Below are 18,457 nucleotides of genomic sequence, written 5' to 3'. Positions count from 1 at the left end.
TGCAGGGCCCACTGAACACTCTCTCCTTCTTGTCTGCCCAGGCTGCCGATGAGTTTGTGGAGAAGACCCTGAGCTCCCTTTCAACCAGCACCGATGCCGCGTCCGTGGTGCACAGCACAGACCTGGTGGTGGAGGCCATTGTGGAGAACCTGAAGTTGAAGAATGAGCTATTCCAGAGGCTGGACAAGTTCGCTGCAGAGTACATAACTGAATTTTTTTGGTTGGATTCTGAAAGTTCTTCCCTGGCTCTTCAGCTCCCCTTCCTGACAGTGGGCCTGCCTCTCTGCTACCCAACGCCTCTGTCTTAGTTAGGGCTTCTGTTGTAGGAAAGAGACACCGTGACCATGACAAATCTTATAAAGGAAAAGTTTCATTGGGGCTGGCTTCCAGTTTAGAGGGTTAGTCCATTCTTGTCATGGTGAGAGGCGGGATGGCACACAAGCCTGTGGTACTGCAGAGGTACCTGAGTTCTATGTCAGGATCTTCAGACAGTGAGAAGGGGAGCCACGAGGCCTGGCTTGAGTGTTTGAAACCGTTGACACACTTCTTCCTCTGAGGCCACACCTCCGATAGTCCACTCTCTGTGAGTGTACAGGGGCTGTTTTCATTCAAACCTCTGCTGTTCAGGATCCTGCGAGGGGGCTGGCCAAGAACAAAGGAGACCTCAGGCAGTGATGGCAGAGTGAGAACACAGTGGAGGCAGTTTCCATGACACAGCTCATTTAATGTGGGGAACAAAAGTTACTTAATCCTTTCAGGAGTGGGCAGCCGCTTTTGGGGTGAGTCTATATCATTGGCCTGGGCCAAAACGCAGGGCCATTTACCTGAGGAAGAATTCCAGGTGCTGCTGGACATGACCTTATAAGGCAAGAAGAAGTTTAACCTGGCTACTGGGCTATGTGACCTCCCCACAGGGTGCAAACATGAGGGCACAGGGCTATGTGCCCTGGGTACACACAGGCCTGACAGAGGGGAGGAGTGATCCTACCCCTGCCAGTCTCCGGATGAGCTTCCCAGGGTTTGGACACACCTCAGCCCCACTCTTGCTCTGGGCCAGCTCACCACAGCTCCATGGCTCCCTAGACCCACAAACCTCCATAACTTCTTTGCAGAAGATCTACTGGATTTCCACCCCTGATCCTTGTCCACGGGAGGGATATAATTGCCCATGGTTAAATGGAAGATCTGTGCAGTGTCACAGGGCAGCCGCTGCGGGACACAGGGAAATTCTTAAATGTCTGGTAGGAGTTCAGCGTGGACCGGACAGAATAGTTTGATTGAAGGCAAAGCATCTTTTGTGCCTTTAAAAAAAAAAACACTTCTCTGTTTTCAATTTTATCTGGGTTTAACTGCAACCCCCTTGAGGGTATTCAGTGACCACTGAATCTCCACCAGGCTTCCGGGAGCAGATATTAGGAAAGACAGCCACATCGGGTTATGGAGGTGTTGTCGGGCTTGTAAGAGTGTATGTTGATAACACTGCAGGGTCACAATCTAGGGCTCCCTGTTACTGTTTGACTCTGCTTTTGGCACTTAGGACGACTGGCCAGTTAACTGATGTGTGCTTACGTCCACATGATGTGTCTATGACCCCTGGTCCACTTGGCCACACTGCTTGGTTAGATCTGAATGGAGTAAAGTTACAAGCAAAAGTAATTCTTAGGGAAGCACTGGTTAAAGGAAATGCTTGCACATCAGCTACAGGGATATAAATCCTCAAGTGTGTGTCCTGGGAACTGGGAGGCCCTGCGACCTTCTTGCCCCCTGTACAGCATGTCTCTTGGTCATGTGCATTTAGTGCTTCAGAAACAGGACAAAGAGGACACCTCTGGTGCTGGGGTTTGTCTCTCAAGTCAGCACAGAGAGCAAGGCAATCGAACTAGAGCCAGTCTACAAAAGGTTGGCCCTCACTGTTCTCCTTAAACAGTTTGGCCTTGGTGCGAGGTCACCTAGGGACAGTGGTCAGACTGACATCCCCCCCACCACGCCCAGTGTCAGCGGAGGGTAATGAGAGGTTGGGGGCAGGGCAATCAGGAGGCTAGGCCAGCACTGCCACTTCTTCTCAGTCTGACTTTGGGGTGTCCTAAGGTTTACAACCTGTGATTTAAGGGTCTTGAGGTAGAACATTTTGAAGATGTTCCCAGTTGCTATGTTGGATTTTAAAAAAAGCCTGCCCCAGTGCTTGAGAAAAGTCGACCTGCTAGTGCTGTGAAAACGACCTTCATCCCTTAACTTCCTGCCCACTTAGTCTATACACACTCACCAAAGACTGTCCTCTTCTGTATAGTCCAACTCACAATCCTCCTGCCTCAGCAGGAGGCGTACATGCATGTGGACACTCCGAGGCTTCTCTCCTTTCCACATTACTGATTTCTTTTTGCCCCAGCTGGTCTCCTCCCTCCTGCCCCCACTCTGGCCAGGAACCCCATAGAGAACTGGTCAGAAACGGCCACTGCCCTTGGGTACTAGGACCACATCCATCTGTGCTTAAGGGCCACCTGCTGATTTGTTAGTTATCCACAAGGTGGCGCTGTAGGAACGGGATTTACCTTGGTGCCTTTGGCAGCCTCGATTTATTCCAGTCTAACAAATTAAATTTTGAGAAGAAAGGAATTGAATTTGGTCTCTGTCACTATGAGATTTGTACGTTGATAAGTTAAGGTTCTATACACATAAAATAAGACAAGTGCGTTTTCAGGATAGCCTGTAAGCAGAGGTCTGTGAACCTGTGTCATGTGTGTGTATGCACCCTCCCTTCCCAGGTTGTCTGTGTGACTAAACTTCCCTTTTGGCCATGTTCAAAGCCCCGTGTTTGCATTTCCATTCTCGTCCAATGACCGAGTTTAAGCTTTGCACTAGAGGGGGAACTGCCCCGTGCTCCTGAGGGCTCAGCTGTTTTCTCTGAGAATTGTTTACAGTTCCGAGTGTCCGATCACTTCATTGTGCTCACTTCATTGTGCTACGTCTGGTAGTCTTTCCACTAACAGCTACCGTCTCTCTCCTCTGCATATTGTGAAAATTAACTAATATGTGTAGACGAGAGAACTTTAGTTTTAAAATTCGGGAGCTCCCAATGATCATGCTTTGGGAGCTGGTAACTTAAAATGTGGAGATTTAGATAAAAATGCAATCGCTTGATTTCAGCCTCTCCTGTGGTGCCTTCCTCAGGGGACAGGGGCTGGAGGGTGTGGTGGGGAGTGGTGTTTGTGCTTCCCAGCAGATCTGCAGCGTGTAGCCGCCTCATGCACTGGAATGACACAGGGCTATGGTGCTGACCGTGGGCCCACGTGGGACTCATTCTGGTTCTCTACTGTTCCTTCTCTCCACAGACACACCATCTTTGCCAGCAACACGTCTTCTTTGCAGATCACAAACATAGCCAATGCCACCACCAGACAAGACCGATTTGCTGGCCTCCACTTTTTCAACCCTGTCCCCATGATGAAGCTTGTGGAGGTCAGTGGGCACCTGGTCCTTATGTGGTGTGAAACTTAACGGGAACCTGGAAGGTCGATACAAAAGAACCTTTGTGTTTCTGTTGTGGCAATTGTCCTCTTCAGGAAAGAAAGAAAGAAAGAAAGAAAGAAAGAGAGAGAGAGAGAGAGAGAGAGAGAGAGAGAGAGAAAGAAAGAAAGAAAGAAAAGGCAGCTTATATCTACTTTTCTACTTTGTTTCTTTATGTGCCTGTCTTTGTCAGTAACTTGCTTGTGTTGGGGCCAATGGCAGTGTTGACAGGGACGTCAGACGGGGAGGGACACAGGGTCACTGACATGAGAGAAGGGGAGACCCACGCACCTGCATGCCGTCTTGCTGAGGTCAGCTTGCTGCATGCAGAAGACGCAGTTCTTCCCTGACATGGTGTTCTAGCTCGTCTGTCCCTCCTGGTGTGAATTTGGTCCCCGAGCAGCAATCCTTTACTACCGTCCCAGTGAGGCACAGCTCCATGCTGTGATCAGAGCTCTTCAAAGCAGCTTCCTGGAGCCTTGAGCCTGTGGTGGTCAGATCCTGAAGGTGACAGGGCTTGCCAACCTTCCTGTTCAGACTGCTTTTGCTCACTTGCTGGGAAACTTAGTTGAGGGAGATGGAGTCAGGACAGACAGTTTGCACTGGACATGTGGCGGCTTGCCCTTTATAGGGGTTAATTAGAGGGTCTCTGGGAGCGACTGCTATTAAAGCAGCATTTGGTCTGAGGTTGTGGAGTTATTGCTATGCGAAGTGTGGGGGACGCTGCCCTGTGGAGCCAGGCAGACTCTGGCTGGGGCCTCTCTAGGGGTTGTTTATGGCTGCCTTCTCTGCTAGCTCTTTGCCTTCTGTCTCCTGCACTGCAGATCCCCACCATAAACACATTTTATCAGTTCTGGCTGCTTCATATCCACTTTTTTCTTACCACTCTCTCTGCAGTGGGATTTCCCCGTCCTGTGACCTTGTTCCTCTGGCCTTCCTGGCTGTTATTGAAGGAGTAGGAAATAGGCTGGAGAGATGGCTCAGTGGTTAGGAGCACTGACTGCTCTTCTGAAGGACCCCGTTCAATTCCCACCATGCAGGTGACAGTTGACTGTCACTCTAGTCCCAAGGGATGTTACAGTGTCTTTGGCCTGTGTGGGCCAGGCATACGGGCAGGCAAAACACCGGTATACATAAATCCGATATTTATAAAGGAAGTGGACAGTGAAAGGAAGAGCCTTGGGAGGTAGAAGATGCAGTTTGCCCTTATGCAGAGAGCAGCGAAGGGGAGAGGTGTCCATTCAGCACTTAGTCTGCTAATGGTCGGACTTAGTTCTAGGTTACGGACGCTTGCGCCCTGCACATTGTACTCACTCTGTAGAGTTACTGAGGAGAGCCAGAATCATTTCAACTTCGTCTTCCGGAGAAATGCAGTGTATTGGTGAATGGATAATGCTTACCAGCTGTTAGCATGTTCTAGAAAATACTCCATGAAAGTGTTCGATTCTATTTTCATAGATTTTAATTAACTTTATTCTTTCTCTGAGAATTTCATATGGTGAGTTTTGATCCACAATCCCAACCTCCCCACGGCCCCTTCCAGGCCCAGCTTCCCCACCCCCGTTTCCTGTCCTCCCAATCTTGTATCCTCCTTTTAGTAAATGAAACCCATCAAGAGCATATACTCTGAAGTGTGCGGCTTCTCACTGGACCATAACTGACTTACCAGGGGCTGCACCTCTAAAGAAAACCCACTCCCCAGCTCACAGTAGCCATCAGGTGCCATTATTTCCTCAGCTGGGGCTGGGACTTCCTACCCAGCTCCCCACCCCCCCACCCCCCCACGCCCATCCAGGCTGGTTTTGCTTCGTTTTGCGCTCTTGGTGCTGAGCACAGAAATGAATGGGACAGTGAACCACAGAGTCCTTCCCCTCCCTGGGGTTGACACTTGCATCGGGGCTGTAGATTATCTGTCACGTGCTGTCCTTTGTTGAATGGAAGAATTCTTACGCATCAGTCCCGTTTATAAAACTCCCGAACCTCAGACACTGATTCCTTTAAGCCCACAATTTCCCTTAAAGATCCGAGGCTGTGGATCTGACGCAGGCCCTTCCAGGCTCCCGCAGAGTAGTTTGAAGATCTCTGTTCATAGGGGGTTTTGGTCCATTCTGTGCAGCTGGTCTTTGCTATCTTCTGGGTTCTTCTTTTTCCCATTCTTTGTTCCCTCTGCCCCCGTTTCACCCTCTATTACTAGGTAGGATAGAGAGAAAAGAGAGGTAAAGACCCCTGAATCTAAGTCTGTCTTTCCTTTTCTATCTCCTTTGAGCACGACTACTGACAAACCACAACCGACCCTCCTGAACGACCACCACCCACCCACACCTCTCAGGGCCCTAGCATTTTTCAGCCTCTGAAGAGTTCCCAGATTTTGGAATGTCACGAAGTCGAAGAAACCATCCGTAGCTGGCAAAACCATGCCTTGACTAGAGCGCGAAGCAAATCATAGTCACCTGCTGCAGTCAGTCGGAAGCTGCCCCATGTCCCCATACCTGGGATTAAAATGAAAATACTTTCTCATAGACACACACACACACACACACACACACACACACACACACACACACAATATTCCTGTGGATTTTAGAGAAACCAAAATTTCAAAATGCTCACTATAGTTCTGTCCTCTTCCTATTTATCTCTTGGATTTGTTTCCGGTCCCACCTACCTGCTCCCAGCAACGGTGCACCCCAGCCCCTGCTGCACTGTGGGTTCTCCTTTGCTTTTCATGTCTTTCCTTTCCTCCCCACACAGACCTAGCTTGTCTTCTTACAGGGGAGATTTCTCGGTTCCTCATTTCACAGAAGGGATGGAAACACTGGTGAGGGGCCGTAAGGTACTTAGTCTCCTCATTATGACTTCAGTCGATTTCCATTACCAACATTTAAAATCTTTGTGTGCCTGCGTGGTGTGTGTAATTCACCCTGGGCTCTCCGTGTCGCCAAATCCAGTTTCCGACAAGTCTTCGAGATAGACAATTCGGGGGCTGTGCTTGGTGCCACCTTTTCTAGATTCCAGTGAGGTGGCAGCTATGCCCTGCGTGCACTGAAGGGAAGGTCGGGTGGGCTGTCAGCAGTCCCAACTGCCTGGATCCTGCTGGTAAAAATGAAGGTATTCCTCTCCAAGGAACCTGCTCTGAGGTGCCTTGAGGGGTCTGAGAGCTGGGGCATCTGTGTGCAAGCAAGTGTCATGGTGAGATGGGTACTCAACTAGGAATCCAGATGGCTGTGACTTAGGCACATCACCCCTAATCTGCAGCAGAGGTGGGCTCCATGCACAGAACCTTAAGAGTAGCCCCCCATCGCCCCTAACCTTCTCCAAGATTAACACACACACACACACACACACACACACACACACAGCACCAGTTTCCACCCTACAGCCATTTTTTAAGATTTATTTATTTTATATGAATACACCATAGCTGTCTTCAGACACACCAGAAGGGAACATCAGATCTCATTACAGATGGTTGTGAGCCACCATGTGGTTGCTGGGATTTGAACTCAGGACCTCTGGAAGAGCAGTCAGTGCCCTTAACCATTGAGCCATCTCTGCAGCCCCCCCAACCCCCAGTCTGTCTTTACTCGGCTCCGTGATGTAGACAGAGTGGTTTTAATGTCACTTCAATTTCAAGAAACACGCCCAGTGTCCCAAGCCAAGAAGGGCAGTGAGTGGTTCAGCTGGGATTTGACTCTAAGACACCTGGCGCACTGACACATCTGGAAGACTCCTTAACCCCCGCCCAGCAATACGTACTTGAGTTTTAACACTGGGTTTGTGTAATCTGCAGACTCCGGGGTTTTGCATGGACTCTTGGGTTAATACTTTGCTGCTGGCTTGAGACTCCTACTGAGGTAAAACTAAAGGCAGTTTTTGTGTAGAGCCTTAGATTCGGTGTCCTTAAAGCATTCTACTGCTTCTCTGTCCCCTCCAGTCATGGTCTCCTGCTTTGCATTTCCAGGTCATTAAAACACCGATGACCAGCCAGAAGACATTTGAATCTCTGGTTGACTTTTGTAAAACCTTAGGGAAGCATCCTGTTTCCTGCAAGGTAAAGCATGGGTAATGTTTATGTCTGTTTTCCGTTACTATAGTAAAATACCTGAGGCAGGGTAACTGTGAAGGTGGGGCGGGTGAAGTGTTACTTGTCTTGCAACTCAAAAGCTTCCGGGGCAGGATGCCAGCATCCATTGAGCTCTAGAGAAAAGTGTCCTCTAATAAATACATCAACGGTAATGCTACTGTGTATCTTCAAGTAATAAACTACAGAGTTGGGCATGCCCTGGGGCAAACATTTGGAAACACTGTAGATCTCCTTCCTATATCTGAAACATGCAACATGCTGGACAGCCCTAGGATGGCTGTGAATTGAGCTTTCTCCTGTCACTGGTACAGATGCCCTCTGTCCCTAACAGGGACATTGTGACACAGCTTATAGCTATATCTACTGTCTGACACAGAAGCATTTCTGATCCGTGTTCTTTGTGTCTGCACATATTATCTGGAAATCCCTCCTCAAAAGCTTGAAGCACTCAGTCAGACAGGCTCCCAGAAGGCCTCAGGATCTCACACACAGAGGTTCTTCCATTCTCTGAGGAGACCATCTTGGCCCTAAAGTTGCTACCTGCTGCTCTGATAAAAGAACAGGTCCAGGAAAGCCCCAACTTTGTGCACTTCCACCCCCCACCCCCACCCCAGCCACTACCTTCTTACGTTGATGTGCTTTGAAATACGATTACTATTTTCTACCTTAATAGACAGTCGGTAGGAGAGCACAGGGGTAAAACCCCACTGCTATGACTAAAGTAAAATATTCGGATGATGTAAAAGAACAGAACAAAACTAGGCGGGTGGCTGTTGTTGTTGTTGTTACTGTTATTGTTGTTGTTGTTATTGTTTTAAAGAAGACTACCTTCCTGACTAGTGGACCAAGCACATGAGTCAGCTCTCTTTAGCTACAGGACCTTGTAGTGCCAGATGGCTCATTCAGAGATCTAGTAAAACTACACTTTGGTTTTTGCTTGGTTTTGTTGGTTTTGTTTGTTTCGGAGATTCAGTATAATACTGAGTTCAGACTTAGGAGTATTGTAGAAAGCAAACACAGGACATCAACCACGACGGTGAGATAGTGTGGATAAAGAAGACGACGGTGACTTATTTGTCAAACTCTGACAGTGCAGTGTCTGTGAGAGCAGAAAGGCTGTGAGGTCAGGCTAGAACGGCTGGCATCTCTGCCCCGTGGAGACAGACAGCGGCAGGGGTGTTGAAGTGAAGGGCCATTCGGACCCTGTTGCCATGGTGGCCAGTTTGTTTTGCATGCAGTTGGGTTAGCTCTGAGATACACTGAGATATCCCAGGGGTGGCTCGGGGGAACCTGGGCAGTGCTGCTGCTTGGATGGGGGCCTAAGACTGGGCCGACTCCTGAAAGGGAAGTGGAGGGCAGGAAAGTGAAGGATGCCTTACAAGACAGAGGAAGGAACTTCACAGCACATTGCAAACATGTGGATGAGAGAAGTCTGGCAGTGGAATCCAGGGTGAGAGGAAGTGGCCCATAGGGAACAAAAGGTCAAGCTTAACGAAGTCACTTGTCTTTTTCTCTCCCCTCCATCAGGACACTCCTGGATTTATCGTGAACCGTCTCTTGGTGCCATACCTCATAGAAGCTATCCGGCTGCATGAGCGAGGTACCTGTCCTAGGCCAGACAAGGGCCTGCAGCTCTCGGGCTGTGCACGCGCAGGGGGATGGGTGGGTTGTACAGAGCCCGGGAAGAGGGTTCAGCCTTCTAGCTCTGCAGGACTAAGCTCAGCTTGGCCCTGGACTTAGGACCTTTGTCACCGGGTCCCCAGGGTCCCAGGGTCCCTATGAGACTCTGTGGTAGTCCAGGCTGCAGTAACTTCGTCAATGGAGCAGATCTCCACCCCGACCCTCTGCTTTTCGTTGAAAGTTTACTGTGTGTATGTGGAGGGGTAGGGGTGACGTTGTGGGTGGGAATGGGGATTGATGAGGAGGTGACCCACTGCTGAGAGTGTCTTCCGCAGGGCCCAAGATTGCTTCCCAGATCCCTGCATTCATATTAGGCAGCTCATACCTACCTGTGACTCCAGCCCCGAGGGACCTGAAATCCTCTTCTCAGCTTATGCACACACACATGCATGATACATTACACACACACACACAAAACACACACACACACACACACACACACACACACACACACACACCAAATAGTAAGAATTTACTGCTTTCAAAATAGATAGTAATGGAAAAAATAACCAGGAGATGGGAAATGAATGGATGAATGGCGAGGCTAATACTGTAAAGGCGTTGTCCCGATAGAAAAAAATTAGGATGCACTGTTTTATACCTCATGATCTGAAATGTGCTCCTTCTCTTAAAAAAAAGTATTTGTGTGTGTATGTGTATATACGTGCCTGTGTGTGCATGTGCATGTGTGCATGCATGTGTATATGTACGGGGGCATGTGTGTGCATGTGCACATATGTGTGTGTATGTGTACATGTGCATTTGTGTGTGAGTGGTGTTGTGTGGGTGCATGGTGTTGTGTATGTGCATGTGTGTGTATGTGTGTATGTGCGTGCATGTGCAATGTGTGTATGTATGTGTGTGCATGTGTATGTGTACATGTTCATATGTACACACCTGCATATCATGTCATGATGAGAAGACAGCTTCATGGGTCAGTTCTCGCCCACCTTTATGCGTGTTTTGAGGTCTCCAGGCTTGCATAGTACATGCTCTTACCTGTTGAGCCTCTGCCTGACCCTACAGTGTCCCCTTCTAAGGTTGACAAAGAATGACTCTGCCTGCTGTAGAAGCAGAAGCCTCAGGATGTGGTCCACAGTGAGGACAGATGTGTGCTCTCCCTGCCTGTTTCTGAGGGGAGAGTGTGGTGTCTACTCTGAAGGCAAATATGTTGCAGGGACCGGGCAAATGCAATTGCTGCTGTTGATGTGAGAGGCTTCGCGTACAAACTCTCAAGGATGCCACTTTCCAAACAGAGCATTTACACTGCTTCTTCCCAGTAGAAGAAAGCACGTTTGCCTCATCCAAACTGGCTTTTAATATTAAACTGGCCTCTGTGCTTTACGGAAGCAGTTGCCTTCGTTTACTCCAAGATCGAACCAACACTTCTCTGTTTATCTTCAACAAACGCGCCTGATTACACCTCAGAGAAAGTCTGTGGTTTGTCGGCCTACCTTGAAAACCATTTGGGTTCTCTCCCTCCCTCCTCCCTCCCACCCCTTCACCCCTCCTCCCCCCTCCCGTAAATGTAATGTTTCAGAATGTAGCAAACTCCATGGCGGTTTTCTCTCTGAAACACCTTGTCCTTTGATACCGCTCCTGTGTGCCAAGCATCTGGTGGGAAGTTGAAAGCCATTTTCTTCATGCCCATTGCCCCTCGGGATTACTACACACTTTCTGTGTTGCCTCAGAGAAGGCAGGACCTGGCTCAGGGCATGCTTTCAGTTTGCTCTTGCTGTTTCGCTGGGTGGCCTGTCACTGCTGGCCCTGTGGCCTTTCTCGTTTTAGCTTTCTGGATCCTGTGTCAGAACGTCTGTCTGTCCTGGGGTTGCTAAGTGTCATGCAGGTATGTTAGCAGCATCTTAACTGTGGTCTGAACTCTTTGCCCCTTGGTATTCAGTTGGCCGCCTCTGAGGAGTGCTTAGACGGGAGCCCACTCTGGGCTCTGCATTTCCACTGAAGCCTTTAGATGCACTCACTGTTGGTTGCCAGCTGTCACCTTTGAGCCTCCCTGTCAATGGTGCTCCTCTTCTCTCCCAGCCCTGCCTCCTCCTTCCAGGCCACCACACTGAGGCTCTGCCACACCGAAACCCTAGTTACCTTATACTTTCTCAAGTCTTCCTCCTACGTGATGCTTGCTGAGAAAGCGTACATTGCCCAGAAAGTGGAGGAGACACTGCTCCTGGTTTCTGTCCTTGTTCTCTGCTGGGGCCTGGCTTCTGCTGGCGCTCTGGCTTTGTGTCCTAGTTCCTTCGGGGAGAATTTTTCTGTCCCACGCTATTGATGCACTGTGTGTGTGTGTGTGTGTGTGTGTGTGTGTGTCTGTCTGTCTGTCTGTCTGTCTGTCTGTCCCTGCTGGTTGGTAAATGCTGTTTTGATGGTAGGGCCTGTAAGGATGTCTGGGAGTCTGTTTAGGCAAGGGTTCAGAGAGCTGAGCAGCTGCCAATGTACCCTGGGTGCCCACTACACCTCTCGCACACACCCTGTGTAGAAAGAGTCATGGAGGGTCACTGTATTTCTGACCTCTGACAGCCTCCTGCGGTAGGCCTTCACAATGCCTTTCCCAGCTGTGTGCTGTCCCCAGACTAGTGAAGGCCTGGCAGGTACGGTGAAGTCCCAGCTCTGAGGGCAGAGTGCTGTAGGCTTGGGAAGATGCTGTCCTTGTTATGTGCTCACTCAGCTCTGGAAGCATAGCAAGGGCGTGCGGTTAGCTCTTGGGAAGGCTGTGCTGTAGCCTGGGATGTCATGGACTTACCTTCTAGCCACTGTAGGGTGTCCTAGGTGCATACAGAGCACCCACCGCCAATCTCACTGCCTTGCCCTGGCTGCAGAGAAATACAGCAGGTCTCCGGGAGCTTGTATACAAGCAATGGCTGGGAACTCTTCCACCTCACCCTCAGGCTCTGCCATCGCCTCCGCAGACATCATTCCATAGCCCTACTTGCTGTCCCTGAGGCCTAAACTGGGCATAATCTGTCATTGCTCTCTCTGGTAGCTCTCCCTAGGGCTGTTTGCTTCCCTTCTCTATGGCACGACACATCTGACTTCCCAGATGTCTTCTTTCCTGGGGCATGGTCAGAGTCCTCATCTTCATGTCCCCAACGGATCACTCCAGAGTGGGGCTTCAGCCATCTGTCAAGCAAGGAGTTTCTGGCAGGCCTCCTCCTTGCTGGTCCTTGGAGCTGGGGCTTCTGATTGTAATGTTGGGACTTGCCGGCAGGTGGCGCCAGAGAGCCAGAAAAAGGAGACAATCATGGAGGCAGGTCCCTGGTCTCAGGCTCTAGCCCCTGAGGAAGCTTTGCCTCATCGTCCTCAGTAAAGTTAAGGGCCACATACTCAGGGGAGCTAGAGAGAGTGAAGCAGAGCTTTGTGTGGCCTTTTTTTTTTTTAATGGAGGAACAGGGGCCACCAGGTTCTCAGACTCCTGGGCACTAAGGAGCATCTCTCTTGGCCGGCATCTTGTATATGTTGCTTTTCTGTCTTTTTCTTTTTGCCTATTTACTATGATTTAGAACTGTGCTGACTTTGTATATGAGTACTGTTTTTCTTTTCTTTTTTCTTTTTTCTTTCTTTCTTGTTTTTCGGAGCTGGGGACCGAACCCAGGGCCTTGCGCTTGCTAGGCAAGCGCTCTACCACTGAGCTAAATCCCCAACCCCCCGAGTACTGTTTTTAAAAAAATACTTTGTACTGATCAGTAATTTTGGAAACCCAGTAATAACCCTCAAGTGAGGGTCTGAATTGGGAATTATAATCTTGCCTTTGCCTTTGACTATGGTTTTGATTAAATGGTTTTAAGTCAAGTTAGAGGCTGTTAGATTTCTGTCCCCGGGGCATGTACATTCTTTTGAGAGGACACTGCCTGTTTAAATATGAGCTGGCAGTAAGGCTCTGACAACTGTGGAGACACACAGGGATGATGAGTGTCCTGGTTCCCAGGCCTCGCCGCTACTGTTCCGCGGACTGCAGGGTGTAAGTAAGAGGGTGGGGGAGAGGTTCTGATTGGAGCCATCTGAACCTAGAGGAAGCCTAGAGGAAGGAAGAGGCTAAGGCCTGAAGATGTAGAAGGCTTACTGTTCTAAGCCCAGGCCGTGGCATGTAGGAAGCAGTCCTGGGGCAGGAGCCTGTCAAGGGTGTTAACGTCTGGCATCTGGAGGCAGCTTTAGCACCACGTGTCTCCACATCCTGAACAACGCATGTGCGAGCTGTGGAGTCAGAGCCCTGCCTGTCCTACTGTGTACCTTCTGGTGTCCTCTGCGCATGTGCGGTAGTGTCTGTCTGCGGTGCCCTTCCAGCTCCTTTGAGATTCCCTTCACTCTTCAGAGCCTGGGCCTCCGGGGTGGGGGGTGAGCCGGTGAAGTCTGAGTGGATCTGTTCATCTTTATCTGTACATCGTGAACCGGTTTGATGCTGCATCATGTGCTCCTCCTCCTCCCGTTACGTCACCGGTAGCTTGACCGCTTTGCCCTTGTCTCATCGCAAGTGTCTAGCGCAGGGTACATGATAGATATAATAGCTCGGTGGCAGAACACTTGCTCAGCTTGTGACCCTGGGTTTCATGCCCCCACCCTGCCGGGGACTTAGGAGAGAGAATGGGTGTGCGAGACCATCTGGTGAGGCTCATACGTATGACTATTTTTACCTTCTTACTACCTAAAATTCAAAGTGTGATTTCTTAGAGACCTCTAGTTCTAATTTATTAAAGATTGATTGATTGATTGATTGATTGTGTCTCTTAGAATGACAGGAAGGAACTGGACATTGCAATGAACGCTTAAACACTTCTACCAACTTAACGTGATTTTGAAAACGGCTCTCAGTAAGGCACAGCAAGTGGAACATGGTGGCTCTATCTGTTTGAGCTGTCACTTAAGCTTTGCCTTGACTGTGTGACACAGGCCCAGTAGAAAGTTCCTTTGTAAAACAGGAAATTAAAAAAATACATATGCAACAAACAGAAACCTAAACATGTATGAGTTTGTATGTGTGCATGCATGTATGTGTACATGTGTGCATGTGTGTATGTGCTTATGTTTGTTGTATATGTGCATGTGTATACATGTGTACATGTGAGTGTATATGTATATATTTGTATGTGTGCGCATGTGTATATATGCTTATATTTGTGTGAATGTGTATGTGTACATGTGAGTGTATATGTATATATTTGTATGTGTGCATATGTGTATATGTTCATGTGTATATACATATGTATGTGAGATAGTATATAGTTATGAAGCCCATTTATAATGGAAACTCACTAGTATTAAATGACATTTCTGTGGAGGACTCTAGACTTGGGAAATCAGAAACTGTCAGGGAGGCAGTGCTCCTGGGGCCAGGCTGCTCACCCCACGAACTGGGCAGCAGGCTCCAGAAGCTTCCTCAATTGTTGGGGTTGACTTGGAAAGCTTATGGCCAGTGTAGTGTGTGATCTGAGACAGACTCTTACCCACCAGGAACATGGACTTTTAGACATTTTCTGAACGTGTGTGTCTATAAAATCCTGGTGATTCTGGCGGTGACTTGGGGATGGGGAGACCTGGAGAACAGTGGTGGAGCCTCGGGGCCCTTGTCTCTGCAGGCGATGCATCTAAGGAAGACATCGACACCGCAATGAAGCTGGGAGCCGGGTATCCCATGGGTCCCTTTGAGCTTCTTGACTATGTTGGACTGGATACTACAAAGTTCATCTTAGACGGTAGGTTTTAAACCCTTCTCTTAGTTTTTCCCACTAGGTTGAATTGGCGTCTTAAAACTATAAGTTGTAATGTCAGTTAAGAAACAATTCCATGAATCTTAAGACTTTTCAAAATCCTGCCTTATGCAGTCCACCTTTTGTTACTGTGACCAAATGCCTGAGGCAGGATACTTTATAAAGGGGGAAAAAATAGAGTTGTGCGTCTCTCGGTTCTGATAGCTAGAGATACTCCAAATGACAAGATGATGCTCCTGGCTTTGTCACAACATGGCAGAGAGGCGAAGAAGCAAAACAGCCAGATACAGAGGTTCTTAGGTGTGGATATGGGATGCCCCTGGTTTGCAACTGTCTGCCCTCTCAAAAGTAATCTAGTCACTAGATTTAACCCACCCCTGAGAAATCACAAGTCCACTTGTGTGGGTAGAGCTTCCTGAGTACCTTTCCAGGCACTAACTCTTGAAGAAGGATCCACTCTTTTCTACACTGTTACACTGAGAATCCAGATTTCAGCACAACAGCCTTTGGGGGACAAAGCAAGTCCGGCCATAGCTGGCGGCCGGAGAGTCACACTAGTGGGTGGCCGAGATGGCTGCTGTTGCTTGGCAGGGCATCTGTTTTGAACCTTTTATTTGGATCCAGCTATGGACCTATAGGTGTTTCTAGTATAACTTGGGTTACACTAGAAAGTCAGGACATTGACGGTGGTACGCTGTGTCATACCATCACGGGCCAACATGTGTTACCTCACTGCTATCAGACTATTCAGGTACTGTTTTTTAAGCCTGGTGGTTTTGAAGACAGCACCAAAATGATTATTAAGCTGGAATTCTGGAGTCAAATATATTGTACCACTCTAGCATTTCACCAAAAACCTTTACATATTGGGGAGGAAAAGGGTTTTAGTTGACTTAGGGAAATTTGAAATTATATGAGGCTGCAAAAATACCTTTGGGAACAATCCAGGACTTAGCATGGATCTGGTTTATTTTCTATTTGTGCTGTCCGGCCTTTGCCTTGGTTTGCAGGATGTCCTGAGTAGCAAGGAGCCCTTCAGTGGAGCTAGGCTCCTAGCAGCAGATGGTGCCACGCCCGCCGTAGTGTCGGCGTTGGCTGTACCCATGAAGCTCGCCTTGCGTCTCTGCCATGATGGCCTGCGTAGGTTCTGTGCCCCAGGTTCGTCCTGAAAACGTCAAAACCGAAGTGAACCTATGTCCTTCCTCTTGACAGGGTGGCACGAAATGGATCCGGAGAACCCCTTATTTCAGCCCAGTCCTTCCATGAATAATTTGGTGGCCCAGAAGAAGCTGGGCAAAAAGACCGGAGAAGGATTTTACAAATACAAGTGATCCCCCCTCGGCAGCATCTCCAGCCAGCCACTGGACAAGGACAAGCACGCTCTGCACTGTTGTTTCCAGGCTTGCCGTGGGCTGCTCAGTGGACCCTCCCTTGCAGTCTCTCTGACGTAATCTCTTGGCTAGTTACGGTAATGGGGTTCTTCCACTGATATCTAATTCTCTAGTTTAGTCTGTTCTCTGTGAATTTTTCTGAAAAGCAGTATACCCTGGGTGCCTTGGAGCAAACATCTTTTTCTCTGGACCTTGCCACTTTTTGTAAGAAGCAATCATTAGCCGCATTCACTCAGGTCTCCTGAAAATGAGTATGCCGTGTTTATCAGCGTTGAACCCCAGGGGCAGGCACCATGGTGCCTACAGATGCACCTGAGAGGCCTTGCGTGCCTGGGAACATTTGTAGCCCGCAACCTTGAGCCTTAGCCTACATTCTGGGCGTGACAGAAAATGTCCCGTCTTTTTTACTCCTCATCAGGACAGGACTCCTGGAGTTTTGGGCAAGTACCTGTGAGCTTGGTTCTTGGCCCATCTTCGTGGCCGTTCGGATCTTAACCGTCACTGTCTGTCTCTCTCATTTCTTCAGGAGAAATCAGTGCTACAAAGTGCCTCTGAGCTGACTCTACTAAAATGCAGTCTTTTAATCTGTAAACATTGGGATGGGAATAAATAAACGTATACGACTTAAAATCACAGAATGCTGAAGTAATTATGACCACGGGCCCGTCTTCTCAGACCTCTGGCTGGTACTGAAGCCAGGACACAGGAGGGAGGGGGGGGGCATGTGTGTGAGGCCGGTCTGTGTCCAGCCCTTCCACGTTTCTTACCAGTAAAATAGTAATAGGAGCACAAAGAGCGGTTTTTTAAGAACATCTGTTTCTTCTTTGCCACAAAGCCAAATAACGTAACCCAAGATTCTTTTAATCATTGGGTTGACAGTGTCTTCCATGATAGAATGTGGAGTTGGAAAGACATCTGAAGCCCTGAGGTCCAGTGGCTTCGTTAGCAGAGAGCTTAAGGGGTGTGTCCAAGGTCAGCAGGTATTTAGTGGAAGGTTCCGGATTAGATCTGGATTTTTTTTTTTTTTTGATGATAAAGACTAGAGAATGGATCTGAAGAGGTCAAATCTCAGCTTTCAGATAGTTCGTCCCCACAACCGGTACTCGTTACCGTAGGTCGTAGCTTTATCAGGATATTTTTTGGGTTTCTTTTTGCTATGCTGTGAGCATTGGTGTGAGAACTTATTGATCTCTAATGCTTTGAGGGTGTGACAGAGCGAGAAAGCGCATACCTGTGTGCATTTCTGCCTCGGCAGCACACCAGAGCCTGGCTGATGATAGACTTACTTAGGGCCTGATCCTGCCCCACTGTTTCTAGGTCACCTGTGGCCTCACAGCTCTGCTTTTTCTCAGGCTACCTCTTAACCTTTGCTGTGACCCCAGGCCCACAGGCTTCAGTTTGTCACCCTCTAACCAGAGTCTACAGAGGATGTGGGCACTCATCCTGAAAATGACCAAGCTCTCTCTTAACCACTAAGTTTCAGGAAAGAGAGAGCGTTCAGTAGTGCAACCGTCAGCTCCCAGGGTGGGGAGAGACAGAGCACTGTTTCTGGAAGGACTTTTAAATGCACTCTGATCTGGCCAGATGCTCAACCAAACTCCTTTGCCATTGTATGATATCTTCCTCCTGCATTCTGTTCTGGGGGACTGGCCAGGCGGGATCTGGAACCTTCTCTTTTCGAATGAGCACTTGGGGAGTAGTCTCTTGGGCCCTTCCATGGCTCTGCGTGAAAATCAAACCTTAGTAGGACTCCCATCCCTGAGCTTTCTTCCTCACTTTTTAGAAGCTGGTTCTCAGCTTCTAAAGATGCCTCCTAATGGTAGTATGAATCTTTTATAGCATTTGAAAGTCAATACCAGGTTTTAGGTAAAAACAAAACAAAACAAAAAACAACCAACCAACCAACCAACCAAACGAACAACCAAATCATGCTCCTTCCACAACCCCTCCGTGACATTAATTCCTCTGACAGAAGTGAAAATTTCAAAGGAAATCCTTTGGTTATTTTGCAAACATGTTACAGAACAAAACCCATGGTCTTTTAAATGTCCATAAGATTTATTGTTATTGTTAATAGCAGCAGA

The 18,457-nt window shown here is 48.6% G+C and overlaps 1 protein-coding gene across 1 annotated transcript in view; it reads left to right on the top strand.

The window, feature by feature from the left end:
* Nucleotides 1-16,999, top strand: part of Hadh (hydroxyacyl-CoA dehydrogenase) — a 42,398-nt gene extending 25,399 nt beyond the window's left edge. Inside the window, 6 exon segments of the mRNA NM_057186.2 lie at nt 42-199; nt 3,330-3,456; nt 7,466-7,555; nt 9,116-9,188; nt 14,851-14,967; nt 16,195-16,999. Coding sequence (NP_476534.1) covers nt 42-199; nt 3,330-3,456; nt 7,466-7,555; nt 9,116-9,188; nt 14,851-14,967; nt 16,195-16,313 — 684 coding nt within the window. The 3' untranslated portion in view covers nt 16,314-16,999.
* The last annotated feature ends 1,458 nt before the right edge of the window (nt 17,000-18,457 follow it).

The sequence above is a fragment of the Rattus norvegicus genome, chromosome 2, assembly GCF_036323735.1.
Source record: "Rattus norvegicus strain BN/NHsdMcwi chromosome 2, GRCr8, whole genome shotgun sequence".
Classification (NCBI taxonomy): domain Eukaryota; kingdom Metazoa; phylum Chordata; class Mammalia; order Rodentia; family Muridae; genus Rattus; species Rattus norvegicus.
The sequence above is the reverse complement of the archived record's forward strand: the minus strand, read 5'-3'. Positions and strand labels throughout refer to the sequence as shown.